Consider the following 18,685-nt stretch of genomic DNA (forward strand, 5'->3'; position numbering starts at 1 on the left):
AAAATGGCAGATTCAGCTTCCCGAGGCTGGAGAAAACATGCTGATACAGCTTTTCATGACTTTACTGAAGTGAAAACACCATTAGTAAGGAGAGTACCACAGGGCGGCATAATTTTGAGGCGTGAAAAACATACTTTTGTAACTAGAACAATGGTTGCATTTTCTATTAAAGGGAAATTGAGAAGAAACCAATTTATGATTCCAGTGAATAAACCTAATGTGCATTTTTTTCAACTGTGGATTGTGTTTTTGTTGCACGATCTGAATCGAGCATGATGACATAAATTACACTTCCAAATTAATGTAACTGATCTAATTTCAATTAGACCTGACTTTTTAGGTGGAACATTTTATAAAGCCATTGTGCACAAAATTTAGGTTTCAAATCCAAATTGTTTTTGAATTTTATATTACCCTGACCTATTTTTGGTTTTCCAAAGAATAAATGGAATCATAATGTGAGGAGAGGAAAATATATTAGGATATACATTTCTAAGAAGAATGTGCAGTTAAATCCTCAGATGTTTTATGGTGAAGTGGAGCAAATATTCCCATTACTTACCATTTTATATCTTTGTATGCTTTCAAACTAAACCGCTAAAGATTTACTTCACTTTAATTTATATTCTAATTCGTGAATTAATGAGTGCAGTTGCATTTCCTGTTCAACCGATCTCCTTATGTCAGACTGTTGAAACTTGACAAGATTTTCTAAATTCTATCACGTGCTGGTCAGATTGTCAATAGCCTTCACTTCCAGGTGTCCAGCTTCGCAAGTGAATTTGGGTCAAAATGAATTTTCACTGCTCACAAATTCCACACTGCAAGTTTTCTTTAAAAACTTAAGATTATATTTTTGTGGCCTTGAGCTTTGAGCTGTCAATTATACTTAATTGCTTTTATGTTAAACTAACTTGCCTTTATCTGTTCCTGTTTTAAGACCAGCTCTCTTGCTATTAACCCTTTCCCTGTTGCCACAGAATGATACAAATAAGAGAAACATTAACAGGATTAGTAGGGCCTCAGTGAACCTTGTGGATGCTCATGACACTAAACCTCAGCCTGTTGACTCCTGGGTCTAAGTGCTTGCATGGTAGGTGTCTTTGAGTTCCAATCACCTAATTAATAATCTAGTCTCATGACAACATCAATCATATTGAAGTAAAGTTGTTAACCATGCAACCTTTGGTTTTGAAGCGTCATTCATTAGTGTTTGAACAGTTGCTTCCTATCATTGCTATTGCATTCAGAATTTAAAGGGTGTTTACTCAAACTGGAGGATCTTTCATTAGTCTTATTCAAAAAGGCAATTTTAAAATCCCACATTTCTAATCTAATTACGATAAAATCTACTTTTTTTAAACTGCATCTTTTTCTCCCATGAGATGACCCATCTATTTATTGTAGTAATGTGTGTCTGGAGTCTATTATAGATCTGTATTGTTTAAACAGTAATCCTGTCCAACATCCAACTGGAGCATGCTTGGAGCAAGCTGTTGACAATCTATGCAAATGATTTAAGTGTGGGGACCAAATATAATGTTTCTAAATTTTCTGATAACACAAAACTTGGGAATGAGAGTTGAGGGGACATGCAAGAAGGCTACAAGGGAATTTGGGCAGGTAGGTGAATGTGCAAGAACACGGCAGATGGATTGTAATGTGAATACATTTGAAGTTCTCCACTTCAGTAGAAAAAACCAGAATGGATATTACTTAAATGCTGTGGGTTTGGGAAATGTGAATGTCCAAAACAACCTGGGTGCCCTTGTTCATGAGTCGCAAAGTGTTAAGAACACTTTGATCAAGTGTGAGGAGATCCCAAAACCCAGAAGGATAACTTGGAACTCTTGTTCTTAGTAATGTATATTTTCCATTTAGTATAATGTGAGAAAAGAAGATGCACACCAGTGAAAAACAGTCCACCCTTGTAATCAATGAGTAAAGAATATTTGGGAAAAAAACACAGCAAAGACTATAATACACTTACAATGCTACACTCAACTACAATAATGGATATACACACACAGCACGAAGTTGCTCCTTGTTCCCAACTGCCTGAACTCAGAAGTGCCCCTTTTCCCACGCACCATCGAATATTACATAATTCTCTGAGCTAAATCATTACCACTCTCAGGTTATTACCTAGCCTGGAAATATCACCTTGAATTTTTTTAAAAAGCAGGTTTTAGCGGCAACTTATATTAGGCAGTGCCTAATTTGCTCAGTTGGGTGTGTCTACAATGGTAGCTGCTTCTTTCCTGCTGTATTCAGCTATCCTCCCATGGTTGTACTGTTCTTTCCCCTTGATGTTAACCCCTCATATCAGGCCTTTGGTGTACAATTGCAAGTTATATTCTTCTCTCTCCACTTTGAACTCTTCCATAATTCCAACACTTGTTTCTAGATGCTATTGTTTTCCCCTAGTCATTTGGGTAAACAATTGATTTCCTATTGCTACACTAATTCACATTTCAGAAGCACCTTAAGACAGTTGCAGCTGTCAGTTCCCCCTTTTATCCAGTTTGTTTACTTTATTCTGATTTCATTTTTAATATTTGATTTTTGCTCAATTCTTTCACCTTCCTCTGAACTCCAGTATCTTAACAAAAGCTCACATGCAGGTGCACCAAGCAAATAGGAAGGCGAATGGCACGTTGGCCTTCATCACAAAGAGATTTCAGTACAGGAGTAAAGATGTCTTGCTGCAGTTGTACAAAGCCTTGGTGGGACCACGTCTGGAGCATTTTGTTCTCCTCATCTAAAGGTGTACTTGCCGTAGAGGAACTGCAGCGGAGATTCACTAGGCTAATGCCTGAAATGGCAAGATCATCTTGAGGAAACTGGGTCTGTATCCTCTCAAGTTTAGAAGAATGAGAGATGGTCTCATTAAATCTGTCAGGGTCACTCTGGATCGAATGTTCCCCTGGCTGGTAAGTCTAGTCAGGGGACGGGCCATTTAGGATTGTGAGGAAGTATTTCTTGACAGAGGGTGGTGAATCTTTGAAATTCTTTGCTCCAGAGGGCTGTGAAAACACTATCATTGAGCAACTTCAAGGCAGAAATTTATAGATTTCTGAATATTAATGACATCAAGGGACTGGGAAAATGGGGGGGAAATGGCTTAAGAGGTAGAAGATGATCAATCATCTCTTTGAATGGTCCAGCTGGCTTGATGGGTCAAATAGCTTATTCCTATTTTCTATGTTCTGATGTTCCTGAGAGTAGTGACAGTAGTGATAAGAAGCGGAGTTATAGTATCTCATCCAAAGTTCCTCCTTCAATAAATGCTACCAAGGAAAATAGACTAGTCATTTGTGTAACCGCTTGTGAGACATGCCTGACACAGAACGGCATCTGATATTTAAATTAAGTTAATTCCTTATGCCAGGTGCATCAAGCCATTTTGACATGATAAATTACAGTATAATACAAGAAGTATAGAGGGATTCAGGTCAACATGCTGTAACTGAATGATGGAACAGACTCGCGGTGTCAAATGGTCTGCACCTGTGCCGCAGCAGTAGAATTTTTCATTACCTTTTTTAAATTGCACTTTGGGCCTATTTTGGGTCAAAATCTCTGCTTAAGGCAAATAATCTACCCATCTCAAATTGCAGCCTTGGGCTGCAAACATTATTGGCTTCACTTCGGCAGACAGAGCTTGTGAAAGCGGACTGATTGAATTTTAGACAATTTTATTTGTTTTATTTTCTTTAGCTCCTAAAACAATGATGACCTTGGAAATTCTTTGTAATGTAAAGCAGTTTATGTACAGATTACATAGAACATAGAAAAACTACAGCACAAACAGGCCCTTTGGCGCAACTTGTGGGCCAATCATAGCCCTACCTGCTAGGCTTACCTATAACCCTCAATCCTATTAAGTCCCATGTACTCATCCAGAAGTCTCTTAAAAGACCCTATCGAATTTGCCTCCACCACCACTGACAGCAGCCGATTCCACTCACCCACCACCCTCTGAGTGAAAAACTTACCCCTGACATCTCCTCTGTACCTACTCCCCAGCACCTGAAACCTGTGTCCTCTCGTAGCAACCATTTCAGCCCTGGGAAAAAGCCTCTGAGAATCCACCCGATCTATACCTCTCAACATCTTATACACCTCTATCAGGTCACCCCTCATCCCTTGTGTCTCCAAGGAGAAAAGACCGAGCTCCCTCAACCTATCCTCACAAGGCATGTCACCCAACCCAGGCAACATCCTTGTAAATCTCCTCTGCACTCTTTCAATAGCTTCCACATTCCTCCTGTAATGAAGTGACCAGAACTGAGCACAGTACTCCATGTGGGGTCTGACTCGGATCTTATAAAGCTGCAGCATTATCTCCCAACTCCTAAACTCAATCCCTCGACTGATGAAGGCTAGTACACCATACGCCTTCTTAACCACATCCTCAACCTGTGAGACCGATTTAAGTGTCCTGTCGACTCGGACCCCAAGGTCTTTCTGATCTTCCACAGAGTCTTACCCTTGATGCTATACTCCTTCATCCCATTTGTCCTGCCAAAATGGACCACTGTACATTTATCCAGGTTGAAGTCCATCTGCCGCTTCTCCGCCCAGTCTTGTATCCTATCTATGTCACGCTGCAACTTCTGACTTCCCTCCAAACTATTTACAACACCACCAACCTTCGTGTCATCAGCAAACTTACCAACCCACCCCTCCACTTCGTCATCCAGGTCATTTATGAAAATTACAAACAGCAAAGGCCCCAGAACAGATCCCTGGGGCACTCCACTGGTGACCGACCTCCATGCAGAAAAAGACCCATCTACAACCACACTCTGCCTTCTGCGGGGAACATAAGAAATTGGAGCAGGAGTAGGCCTTCGAGCCTGCCCTGCCATTCAATAACATCATTGGCTGATCTGAAGTGGATCAGTTTCACTTACCCGCTTTCTCCCCATAACCCTTAATTCCCCTGTCTATCAAAAACCTACCTACCTGTGACTTAAATATATTTAGCGAAGTAGCCTCCACCACTTCAATGGGCAGAGAATTCCAGAGATTCACCACTGTTTGAGTGAAGAAGTTCCTCCTCAACTCTGATCTAAACTGCCCCCCCTTATCTTGAGGCTATCCTTTCTAAGCGGGAAGAATCTCTCGACCTCTATCCTATCCATCCCCTTCACTATCTTGTACATCTCTATAAGATCCCCCCTCATCCTTCTAAACTCTGAGTACAGACCCAGTCTATTTAGTCTCTCTTCATAGTCCAACCCCCTCATCTCCGTTATCAGCCTAGTGAACCTCCTCTGCGCTCCCTCCAAGGCCAGTATATCCTTCCGCAAGTGCGGTGACCAAAACCGCGCACAGTACTCCAGCTGCGGCCTCACCAGTACCCTGTACAGAATTGGCAAGCCAATTCTGGATCCACAAGGCAACAGCCCCTTGGATCCCATGCCCCCTCACTTTCTCAAGAAGTCTTGCATGGGGGATCTTAACGCCTTGCTGAAGTCCACATAAACCACATCTGCTGCTCTTCCTTCGTCAATGTGTTTAGTCACATTTTCAAAGAACTCAACCAGGCTCGTAAGGCACGATCTGCCTTTGACAAAGCCATGTGATTACTTTTGAGCATACTCAACTTCTCTAAATGTTCATAAATCCTGTCCCTCAAGATCTTCTCCATCAACTTACCAACCACTGAGGTTAGACTCACCGGTCGGTAATTTCTTGGGCTATCCCTATTCCCTCTCTTGAATATAGGAACCACATCTGCAATCCTCCGGAACCCCTCCCGTCTCCATCGACGACACAAAGATCATCGCCAGAGGCTCTTGCAATCTCTCTTCCCTCGCCTCCCACAGTAACCTGGGGTACATCCCATCCGGTCCCAGCAACTTGTCTATCTCGATGCTATTCAAAATTGCCAACACATCCTCCTTCTTAATGTCCACGTACTCAATCTTTTTCAGTCCGCCGCAAGCCTGCAGCACAATCACCCAGATCTTTTTCCACCGTGAATACTGAGGTAAAGTATTCATTAAGCACCTCTGCTATTTCTACCAGTTCTGTATAAACTTTCCCACCTTCACATTTTATAGGTCCTAGTCCTTCATATCTCATCCTCTTACTCTTCACATATTTGTAGAATGTCTTAGGGTTCTTCTTAATCTTGCCTGACGAGGCCTGCTCTCATGACCCCTTCTCGCTCTCCTAATTTCCTCAAGTTCCTTCCTATACGCCATATACTCTTCTAGATCCCTAACATCGCCGAGCACTCTGAACCAATTGTGTAGAATATTTTGACAAGTTAATGAATTACCTTTTTTGAAATTTAATTTTCTGATTAGGATCTTCAGTGGACCATATCTGCTGTTTACAGAGACCCATTATTCTCTTGATTAATCCTGTAGACATATATCTGCTCATGTATATCTGGTCCTGACCATTTGTACTGTACCTGTCTTTTACATGGAGGCTTGGGGAGAATTACCTCTAAATGGGAGTTCTTTCTCTCATTTCCTGGCCTGTCATCAATCTCCATTAGATGGCTACTAAAAATACACACTTTCCATGCTGTTGGTCCATGGGAATCCCCTGCTGCTGTGTGGGACATTGCCTCTGGCGTACTGTTTTGTGGAGTTGGCGGCAAAAATACCATTTGTTTGTCACTGGCACTCTCTGAAAATATGCAATAAGCAGTGTGTGCACTTCGTAATGCCAGGCTCAAGTAATGACGATCATCTCCTTGATTGCTTAATGACTTGATACAATGCAAAGTCTGGTAATGAGATATACAAACCAGAAGGACCCAGCCTGTGTGCCCAATCTGTGCCAAGTTTGTTCTAATTTAAGCAGTTGGCACTCTTGGGTTTGGAAGGGACACATAGCATGTGTTCCAATTTCTGATTCTAGCTGAAAAGTGTATATCAAATAAAGGACATGATTATTAATGACTGTTAAAATAAGATCTGACAGATCTGCATCCGCCAAAAAATCACTTGTTTTGGATGAAGTACCACAGGATTGTCAGCACTTTTGAGCGGTTATGCAACTTGGTCTGCTCTGACCAGCCCAATCCATTTTCTCCCTGTTGCCGCACTGCCAGTTTCATGCTGCTGGCTTCATGCTTGCCACACATTGCCATTTAGTGTGGATTGCCTGTCTTTACTGCATCAAGCTGTGTCACCTTATTTCTGATACTGGTTTACATGAAACACGTTCATGGAATTTCTAATTACTTGGTGTGATTTGTGCTATATTTTACTTTTAAAAAATAATTCACTAATTTCACAACTTCTGCTGTTACGCCAATTTTAAAAAAATTGTGTGAGCTTGAGGTTAACTAATTAATTGACAATTCTAATGTAAGTGATTTGCTTTTTCAAGTGTTAGCCTGTCACATCGGCAAATGTGCTGACCAACCAATTTATTTGGAGTCCCGCAAACAAAATGAAGAAAGACGCGTCAAACTGCTTTAGATCCACAGTCACAAAGGGGCAGAGCTTTGGACTAACAATTCATTAAAAAATGGCACTTCTGCAAAAATGTTAATGCCTTCTAAACAAAAAGTTAATACTTCTGTCTTATCCTGCTGTATGATATCCTTTTCTTATTATACATTATTCCTAGCTTCCAAGTTCACAGTTGCTTTCATCCTGTTAAGTAATTCATGCTTGTCCCATTAAAAGTTTATTTTATAAAGCATGTTGCTGATTTAAAATTGCTTGCATCTAATCATTAAATAATCTCTCAACTGCTTTGATATGTTGCTTCATTTTTCACTTTTTTGTTATTACACTGCCTACATAAACAGTTGAACAGTAATATTATTTGTCACTTGCCTTCTTCCTGTTTGCAGTGCAGATGGTAACTATTTGGCCCATCATGTCTGTCTGTCAGGCCTTTGTTAGAACAGTAGGAAGATAATAACATTGTCCTGTATCTTCCTCACTTTTGAAGTTTCATCAACTTAGAAAAGTTTAATCATGCTCGCTTTCTCAGCAATGGGAGAAGCCCCTAGATCGTACAATAACCAACTGATGCTTTGAATGCTGCTGTGATCCAAGGATGAAAAGTCCGGTTGACTCTTCCAACATGACCTGCTCATAGACTTGCAGATTGTATGATAATAAGAACCATGAGCAGCTTAACTGATTCTGAGCCTGACTGCTTGTCCCACTGGTGACAATACAGGATAAACTTTCCAGCTTTTGGGATTAGTTATTAATTCCAACAATAGTATATGGTGTAAGAATAAGTCTGAAGTTTGTCTTTTATTACAAGCAAGTTTATCTTTCAAACAACGCGACATAATTCTTTTTGCCCACTCCCACCTGTTCCAGTTGTGTCCATTTATACTCAGTTAACAATTGAGCCAATGATCATCACCTGTCTTCAGTGCAATTGCTGACACATTGACAGCTGGTATCTGAGCCTTGACTGATCTCTTCTGATTTATCCCAATTCAAACAGCTGACAAGGTATTCTTGGGTGCTATACAGTCATCACTATGCCATTCTCCCCAACATGTTTAAGTAGCTCTGAGTATTCAAACAAAAATGAGCAAGCTTGTCATTAAACTTGCATATGCAACAGGATGTAAGCAAGTTAGAATGACTGTTGTTTTGCTCTTGTCAGCACTTTTGTGTTTCATTAATCTGAGAATTCATTTGTTTTTGAAATTTAAAGGTGCTTTTAATTTTACAGCCTGGATAATTACTTCCCTGGAACTTGAAAATCACCCACGGTTGGGTTGGGGGTAGGGTGGGCACCTAAAGCAAAAAATCATTGATTGAAAAGGATGATCTGTTTCCATAATCCATAACTCATTTTTCTTTTCCTCAAACTTATTTATTCCAGGCATGAAATGCAGCTGAACATTACACAGAGGATCTCATTATTCACCACTGCCATTAGATTTGGAGGACTTCATTTCGCAGAAGCTATCGACTAAATTCAAAGAGAAGGAGAAAGAAGTCCCATCAGTCAAACCATAATATAACCACATCTTTCCGGGGAGATGGGTGGGGAAGTGAGGGGATGAAAAGTCGCAATATAGTCCCTCCAGATGTAGCAGCCCCTTTGCCAAAAAAATTTGCTTTTGTCTGGTAGGCTAGATTTCTTTTGAAATCTTTGCAGTGAGTGATAGGAAGGATGATAAGAGAATGTTACGTGGTGAAGAGAAAGGAAGCCAAGAAGGTCTTTGTTTTTAAAAATGAATCATTACTTTTAAAAGCTTGTTTCAAAATAGTGCTTTTCTCCAATTTAAACCATTTATCATTACTTTGTTTTTGATCTGTGAAAACAAAGATGAAATCTGTTTTCATTTTATAATGGATTTTGTGTTCTGAGTAAAGAGATGACATGAATACAGAAGTGCTGGTATGAAGGAAGTGAATAGTGAAAGCTCGAAAGGGATTCGATAAATGAGACAAGAAGGCTTTGAAGTTAATCAGCGGAATAAGCTCAACTTAGACTGTTGGTTTTATTGGATTGGTATAAATGTATAGTTATAACTAAGGTGTTACACGTTCCATTAAGGAAAATGTTTCAATAGATTGGGGCAGAATGGTGCAAGTTATTTAAATGTGGAAGCAAATTTTAATGCATAGGTGACTTGTAATTTTTTTTGGCATTTTGTAAATTTACCCTGTTCCAGTTTGGATTTTACTGTTTATGGAATAATGACAAATATCAACATTATTGGAATGCTTTGCAAGTTATGGCCCACTTCAGTTTTTGTACATTCAAAACCAGCATGACATAAGTGACATTGGTGCTGGACCAAACTATATAATGAAGAAGCAAAAAGAGGTATATCCATCCACATACTTCCCGCCCCCTCCAAATCAAAACAAATCAAAGAAGTAAAGGCACTGTTCCAGCACAATAAGTTTGTCTATGTATTTGAACCATTATGTCTTTTTATTGGAAAAAAGGTTTTGTTGTATAAAGTTCCAATTGATTTTTACTTCTTGCAGCTGAGTTAGAAACTGAATTTTCAACCTGGGTGTCTGGAAAGCACATAATTAAAAACACTGACTTTTTCTTCACGTGCTCCTAAATTACTGGAAGAGTTGAATTTATTTTGCATTCATAATACTTGGCATGTACAGTATGTATCCTTTGTGTCTAACAACATTGGTTAGCTTGATATTTGCAACGCCTCTTTGAAGCAAAACTGTATCTTGATTTTTTTTTTGAATTGGGAGGGGTGGGTGATTCTGAAGCAGTGTTTTCTTCAAATACTTAGTACCTGAAGGGTGAACTGGAATTCAGTTGCCAAAAGTGTCATTGGATGGTATGGACACAACATTTGCTGTTAATTCTTGTTTGTTACCAAAGGGTTGGAAAATAGAGATGGTCCCTAAGTACATGACAAGAGCTGTTTGTGACCTTTAATTACTTTCCTTTTGTGTAGAATGTGCTGCAGGTGACTGCTTTGAAGAAACAACAAGCAAGATCTGCCATTCTGGTTGTAGATATTACTGTTAAGATATCTGGAAACTTCTGGTTATTAGTGGCAAATGTGTTTGTACTATCATGTGCCTTAAACTTTTCATGGTAGAAAAAGATAATGTGTTTTTATATATATATAATATATATATATTACTCTTAGCATAACTGTAGTTTATACTGGTGGGTTTTGCATTGCATTGCATTACACTGTATTATAAATTACACTTAACAACTTAATGCTTTCTTAGAACTATGCTACAGTGACCGAATGTATTATGTTTAATTCCACTAATATCCTGCAGCAGGTAGAAAGCTTGATAAACCAGGTTTGTAGAATTATCAACTTGGTGTGTTTTCAATAAACAATACCTGGAAATGATTTTGTCTGTCTTCAAGCAATGTATCAGTTCTGTGCAGCCCACATGTAAGGATTCAATGAGTCAACTAAACTTTTCAACCAGTAGTTAATCATTTTAAACTGTGAAGCCAGACTCTGAGGGCAGGACTTTCCAGCCAGGCTTGTCCCAGACTGAAAAATCCTGTCTGAAGTCAGTGGACCCCTGCCTTCTAGGATTCTCATGGTGGGCAGGATGGGAAAATTCCTCCTGGAGAGTTGTGTGTACACACGGCATCAGTTGATTTATCAGGCAAGTCGAGGTCCTATTGTTTGAAGCCTGCTGTATTTGTAATACTGAAACAAATGTTGGAATGTATGCCTAATTTATTAGCTCTCTTAACCTTAAACCATTTGATGGGATGTGCTTGTTAACACTTCCTGATTACTGGAGTTCAGTGGCAAGAACCCTTTTGCCAAATTAATGCTATGTTATTCAGTAAGAAATCTAGCACCTGTGATTTTATTCTTATTTTAGATCAATTATTGTGCTTTTACAGAGTTTCTCCATGGAGGGGTTTCTTTGTATCTTGACCTCTTTGTAAAGTTAATTGTAAGCCATTGAGTGCAGCTTCTCCAGGAAGTGGGAAAAGGTTCAAGTATTTGCTGTAAATTGATTTATAAGAACATAAGAAATAGGAGCAGGAGTAGGCCATCTAGCCCTTCGAGCCTGCCCCGCCATTCAATAAGATCATGGCTGATCTGTCGTGGCTCAGTTCCACATTCCCGCCCTCTCCCCACAACCCTTAATCCCCTCGCTTATCAAAAACCCATCAACCCGCGTCTTAAAAATATTTAGCGAGGCAGCCTCCACCACTTCAACGGGCAGAGAATTCCAGAGATTCACCACCCTTTGAGTGAAGAAGTTTCTCCTCAACTCCATTCTAAACCGCCCCCCCTTTATCTTGAGGCTGTGCCCCCTAGTCCTACTGTCCTTTCTGAGCAGGAAGAGTCTCTCCACCTCTATCCTATCCATCCCATTCATCATCTTATATGTCTCAATGAGATCTCCCCTCGTTCTTCTAAACTCTAACGAGTACAAACCTAGTTTATTCAGCCTCTCCTCATAGCTCAACCCCCTCAACTCCGGCATCAGCCTAGTAAACCTCCTCTGCACTCCCTCCAAGGCCAAAATATCCTTGCGTGAGTGCGGCGACCAAAACTGCACACAGTACTCCAGCTGCGGCCTCACAAATGCCCTATACAGCTGCAGCAAGACCTCCCTACTTTTATATTCAATCCCCCTCGCTATGAAGGCCAGCATCCCATTCGCCTTCCTGACCACCTGCTGCACCTGCAGGCTGGGTTTTTGCGACTCATGCACAAGGACCCTGAGGTCCCTCTGCACCGTCGCCTGCTGCAGTTTTGAAAGGTGTTTGCTTGGACCAAGTTCTAATTTAACAAGTTCTTGCTTCAGAATACAGTGTGTTACTGCTCCTCAGTGTTGAATCTGTTTCTTGATAAGTGAATGTCTTTGGCATTAAAGCTGCCTATTCTGTAACAGGGTAGGGGAAGAGAGATAGTTCTGCCCTGTGAAGGATATCATAGTTGCATCATACCAACCCATGACCAGACCACCATGTAACTTCAGGCGCATTAACTTTTTGTTGTTAATGTTCACTGATCTTCAGGAAAATCATGTGAAGGATTCTTTTACGCACAAAGATTTTCCATTTTAGCTAAAATGTACTGACTGAAACCAAAGTACAGCATTTTTCTGATCAATTTTCTGAATCATGTTTGTGGTAGTACCTTATGGGCTCAGTGAAATTAGTCAGCAGTTTACTGATTTTTGTGGATTCTTTCATTGGATGTGGCCGTTGCTGACTAGCCCAGTTATTTTTGTCCATTTTTGATTGCCCTTGAAGATGGTGGTGAACCTTGAATCAGTGCAGCCCATGTGCTATGGTGCACCAATGGTGCTGTTAGAAAGGGGATTCCAGTACTTTAACCCCATGGAATGCTGATATAGATCCAAGTGAGGATGGCATGTGGCTTAGAGAGCAACTTGTAGGTGGTAGTACTCCCATGCATCTGCTATCCTTGTCCTTTTTAGGCGATAGAGACCACAGGATTGTAAAGTGCTGTTGAAAGAGCCCTGATGAGTTGCTGCAGTTCATCTTTTAGATGGTATATACTTCTGCCATAGTGGTAGTGAGAGAGGGAATATTTGAAGTGGTGGATGTGGTGCCAATCAAGTAGGCTGTTTTGTCCTGAATGGTGTTGAGTTTAATGTGCTGTTGGAGCTGCACTCATCCAGGCAAGTGGAGTGTATTGCATCACACTCCTGGCTAGTGACTTGTAGATGGTGGACAGACTCTGGGGAGTCAGGAATTGCGTTACTGATCTTGTAGCCACTATTTGTATAGAAGCCCTATGGTGCAGAAGGGGGCCGTTCAGCCCATCAAGCCTACACCAACAACAATCCCATTTGGGCCTTTCCCCATAACCCACATAATTACCCTGCTAATCTCCTTGACACAAAGAAGCAATTTAGCATAGCCAATCAACTTAATCCGCGCATCTCTTGAACTGTGGGAGGAAACTGGAGTGCCCAGAGGAAACCCATACCAACATGGGGAGAATGTGCAAAGTCCACACAGCCACCCAAGGCTTGATGTGGAGATGCCAACATTGGACTGGGGTGTGCACAGTAAGAAGTCTCACAACACCAGGTTAAAGGGGCAGTGCTCCGAAAGCTCGTGATTGCAAATAAACCTATTGGACTTTAACCTGGTGTCATGAGACTTAATACTGTGCCCACCCAAGACTGGAATTGAACCTGAATCCCTGATGCTAAGAGGCGGCAGTACTAATCACTGCCTCGTTTTTAGGTATGCCTGCTCCCAGTTTGCTCCCTTGCACTCTTGGACCAGAACTGATCCTTCAACATGATGGTAATGATTGAGTGAGAGCCATGAGTTTACAGATTGTCATTAATTATAATTCTGCAACTGCTCAAGGCCCAAACTGCCCCATGAATGCCCAGTTTTGAGTAGATTTGTTATAAATCTATCCTGTTCAGCATGGCGGTCATACCACACAAGGCAGTGGAGGGTATTCTCAAGATGTGGACAGTACTTCATCTCCGTAAGGATTGTGTGATGGTCATTCCCACCAAAACAGTCAGCAAGAAATGTATTTTGCAACTAATAAATTGAGAGGATGAGGTCAAGTAGGTAATTTTCTTCCCTGTTGATTCCCAACGCAGACCCAGTCTTGCCATTATGTCCTCAGAGCTCAGTCAGTAGTGGTACTATTGAGACACTCTTGGTGATGGACATTGAATGCCCCCACCCAGTGTCCATTCTGTGCCTTTGCCACCCTTGGTGCTTCTTCCATTGGGGTTCAACATGGTGGAGTACCAATTTATCAGTTGATGGGGTGTGGTAGTTGAGAGGTTTCTAGGTTCATGGTTGATCTGGTGCCATGTTGAAGACTCTCAGAACAGCTCCCAACTGTGTGCCACCATCACTTCTGGTGGATCTAACATGCCAGCTTAGCAATAGAGGCGCCTGGGCCATTGGCTTTAAGGTATGATTCAGTGAGTATGACTTGGTCTGGCTGTTGCTTGCCTACTTAGTGGGATGCTTTCCCAATTTTGGCACAAAAACCCTGATGTTAGTATGGAGGACTTTGCAGGGTTGACAGGGCTGGGGTGTCAATTTTGTTTCTGGTGTCTCGGTCAATATTGGGTGGCCCATCTGGTTTCATTCCTTTCTAATTTTTTGATGGTTTGATACAACTGAGTGGCTTGCTAGACCATTTCGGGGTGCAGTTAAAAGTCAAAAGTGATGTTGTGGGCCTGGAATCTCAGCTAAATCAGACCAGTTAAAATGGCAGATTTTTTTCCCTCAAGACATTAGCAATACAGTTTGGTTTTTACAATAGCTGACAATAGTGACTATTTTAATTCCAGATTTATTAATTAATTTCAAATTCCACCAGCGGTCACAGTGGGATTTGAGCCTATGTCCCCAGGGCATGATTCTGGGCTTCTGGATTAGCAGTCCAGTGACATTACTGCTATACCATCATCTCTCCTTTAGTAGAAATGATCGGAAAGTAAGATTCAATTAACCTGTGCTGAACTGTAACATTAAGGAATGACAGAACTTGTATTTAGTACCTTTCAGGACCTTGAGATTTCCCCAGTGTTTCACAGCCAATAAGAGTACTTTTGAAGCGTACTCACTATTGTAATGAAAAGATATTGTAACAATTCAGTACTTTATGATTTCAAAGAACACTGACATCTTTAATAAACTTGGCTGAATAGTGCAGCTATGTTTTGAATGTGCAGAAGCACCAACTCTATCGAGATGAAATTTAATCAGAAAAGTGTTCAAATGTTTTTGAGTCTACTAAATCCCATCTGTTACAGTGATACAGACAACCCTGTCTTGGATTATCTAAAATTTCTTATTTGTTATATATTTGTTTTTCTCAAATGTGATTCTCTGAGGTGCATTTAGATGACTGGCAGGTACCCTCCAGTTGCTCAAAGAAGTGGCCTTTTGTCATGTGTACCACAGGGTAAGTCATGTGCTGCTCGTGTCCTTTGGGAATCCAGCATTGATTGCTGGATAACAGTGTGGAGCAGGATTTCCCCCATCTATCCTATGGTAAGACTTGCAATTATATAGTCTCTTCATGCTAACCAGACATCTCAATCTTTTTGAAAGGTTGTCCATTGTTACGTAGAAAATGGGGGAACTAACCTGTGTCCAGCAATCTTCTGCAAACTGCATACTGATAATGTGGATGTAGTTTATATGGACTTTGTGTTTGACAAGATCCTGCATGGCAGACTGGGACAAAATTTAAAATCACGTGGATTCAGGGTGGGCTGGCTAGATGGATACAGTACTGGCTTTATCATAGAAGACAAGAGTAGCAATGGAAGGGTGTTTTCAGAATTGAGATATGTAACTAATGGTGTTCTGTAGGGATCAGTGCTGGGACTCTGTAGTATATATAAATGGAGGAAAATGTGTTTGGTCTGATTAAGTAAATTTGTGGATAACCCGAAGATGAGTGGCATTGCCAATAGTTCCGGGGATTATTAGAGAACACAACACAATATAGATAGATTGGAGACTTGGGCACAGAAATGGTAGATGGCGTTTAATCCAGACAAATGCAAGATGATGCATTTTGAAAGATCAAATTTAGGTGTGAATTATACTGTAAATGGCAGAACCAGTAGGAACATCAACATAGAGGGATCTGGGTGTGCAGGTCCCCAGTTCCCTAAAAGTGGCAACATAGGTGGCCAAGATGATTTAGAAGGCACATGACATGCTTGCCTTTATTGGCTGGGGCATTGAGTACAAGAGTTGGAAAATCATGTTGCACCTTTATTAAGCCTTGGTTAGGCCACATTTGGATATTGTGTGCAGTTCTGGTCACCACACTACCAGAAGGATGTGGAAGCTTTGGAGAGAGTGCAAAGAAGGCTCACCAGGAGAGGTTGAAGAAACTAGGATTGCTTTCACTGGAAAGATGGAGGCTGAGGGGAGACCTGTTGGAGGCGTACAAAATTATGCAAGGCATAGACAGGGTGGGTACTTGAAGGCTTTTCCAAGGGTGGAAGTATAAGGCGACACGAGTTCAAGGTTGGGGGGGGATGCGGTAGGTGGCAATGTGCAGGGGATGTTTTTCATGCAGTAAGTAGTGGGTGATTGGAACGTGCTACCAGAGGAGGTGGTGGAAGCAGGCACATTAGCAACATTTTAAGAGATATCTGGATGAGTACATGAATAGGGAGGGAATAGAGGGGTATAGGCTGAGTAAGGGCAGAAGGTTTTTTAAGTTTAGTTGGGCTGCCATGATCACAGACTGGAGAGTTGAATGGCCTTTTCTGGTGCTGTACTTTTTTTTGTTCTTTGACCACATGTTTGGCTTTTGAGATGATGATTGAGGGAGAAGTATGCTAGGAAACCTTACTCTTATTCAGAATAGTGCCAAGGATTGTTCTGCATCCACCCACGGAAGCAAATGGGACTTTGGGTTAACGTCTTATCTGAAGAACATCTCTGACAGTGCAGCACTCATTCAATCCAGCAGTGTCATTGGCATCGCACTCTCTCAGGTCAGCTAGCTCAGAACAAACTGGGGGTCAAACGTGGGATGTTCCTGAAATATATGGGCCAGCAGTTCATTATCTTAACCAGCCGGACCATGGAAAAGCAATATTCCAGTTTAAACCTGTAATTTCCTATAAGAGCCCTTAAATCTCCAGGCACGTACAGCGAAATGCTTAGTTTTTATTTTCCACCAGTCCCCAAAAATGAATATGCTGCAAAGTGACAGACTATGGGCAACATTCTTCAGCTGCAAGACCCAAAATTCCCACTTGAGCTCAACAGACCTGTGAAGTGGTCCACCAAATTTTCTATGTCTCCTGCTACGATCCCCACAGCGGGCAAGATGGGAGAATTCCAACCAAACAGTCAATGAAATGATTCTTGTGCATAGTTTATCATCAGTTTTCATTGTACGCTGGATGTAGAGTCAGCAATTTAATGGACCATTCAATCCCAAACACGTCGTTCTTTTTGCCTGGTATTCAGCAGTTACCTCACCAAAGAAAGCAGCTCCAACAAACAGAATCAAGTGCTTTCTCACCTTGCCTTTCCGATGCTATCAATGAAGATCACTATCAGCAACGTTAGCCAAATTTGGCGTTGCCTTTAGCAATATCATTCGGAGCTGAAGTCAATCCGGGTCTGCAAATCTTATTCAGACTTTTAAACAAACAGCCTCCTCTTCTAAGAATGCAAATTTTCTAATTGACTTCATATAAGATTCTGCAGTTTTGTCGATGTTTGACCAGGTGAAAAAATATTTAGTCTGAAGTAAATTGTAAACCATTGAAATCTTTGAATTTGTATGCAATGTGCAATTGTCCCAACCACCAAACCTTTGTCTCCTGCATCAATGCAACTGTTCTTTCCCATTAATTTCATCCCTTTGGCCATACTTGTGGCTGAGCCAACACATTCAAAACTTGGTAGCCCAAACTGAACTACAATCCCATGTCTTATCATCAAGACCATTCATAACATTGTGGATTTTTGCAATTGAAATATAAACATGACTCAGTCACCTTCATGTTATTATTTGTTGTGATCACATTCCTTTGTACTGATCCGTGAAGTACATTGAGATATTTCTTTGTATTTAAGGCCTCAAGTAAATTGTGGTGGTTGTTCAAAATAGTAAGAAAGAAATCTGTTGCTAATGTGTACCATTTTGAGGAAAGGGCAACTTGAAGTCATATATTTCAATAAGGTAATGGATTACCTGAAGAAATGGCATCTTGCTGTGCTGAGTTAACATGTTATATGATGTGTCTGTAAAAAGCATTTCTGTAAGTTATCTTTGAAGCTGCATTTATTATAGATTGGAAAAACTCACATTTAATACAATTGAGAGAAGGATTTTAACAGCACATACAACATGAGGTTAATTTCAGTTGTTGCTCTTTTTGCTTTTCCCAAGTAGTTAGCACTTCAGTCACTTTTCAGTCTTAAAATTTTAATATTAACTCTCAGTAAAAATGTCACATAGTGTAATGTTGTGTACATGTACGTCCAACAAGTCTTTGATAGAAGTTCTTCCCAACAATGCTAAGGCATTGACACCATTTCACACATCCTATTCACTTACACTGACTGTGCATGGTGATTGGTGCCTTCTGAGGAACAGCAGAAACTTCAGCTCACATAATGTTTTGAAAAATAATGTCTGGAAAGGACATACAAAATGATAATGAATAATATGGGGCAATTTTTTTAAATCCAATTCTGTTTGTCCTGTGGAAGTGGGTGATTCATGATCAGGTACTGTTGT

General features: G+C 40.8%; 1 protein-coding gene across 13 annotated transcripts in view; it reads left to right on the forward strand.

Annotated features, from left to right (window-relative positions):
* arvcfb (ARVCF delta catenin family member b) overlaps positions 1–10,813 on the forward strand; it is a 347,569-nt gene extending 336,756 nt beyond the window's left edge. For 12 of the 13 annotated variants that reach the window (XM_080208051.1, XM_080208039.1, XM_080208046.1 and 9 more), the window contains 2 exons: positions 981–1,093; positions 8,836–10,813. In XM_080208051.1, coding sequence (XP_080064177.1) covers positions 981–1,082 — 102 coding nt within the window. In that variant the 3' untranslated portion in view covers positions 1,083–1,093; positions 8,836–10,813. The remainder of the gene's footprint in view (positions 1–980; positions 1,094–8,835) is intronic. The other variant, XM_080208047.1, reaches the window with a different exon arrangement.
* Positions 10,814–18,685: the final 7,872 nt, after the last annotated feature.

Source organism: Carcharhinus amblyrhynchos, chromosome 20 (assembly GCF_965287045.1).
Source record: "Carcharhinus amblyrhynchos chromosome 20, sCarAmb.v2.hapA, whole genome shotgun sequence".
In the NCBI taxonomy this organism is placed as follows: domain Eukaryota; kingdom Metazoa; phylum Chordata; class Chondrichthyes; order Carcharhiniformes; family Carcharhinidae; genus Carcharhinus; species Carcharhinus amblyrhynchos.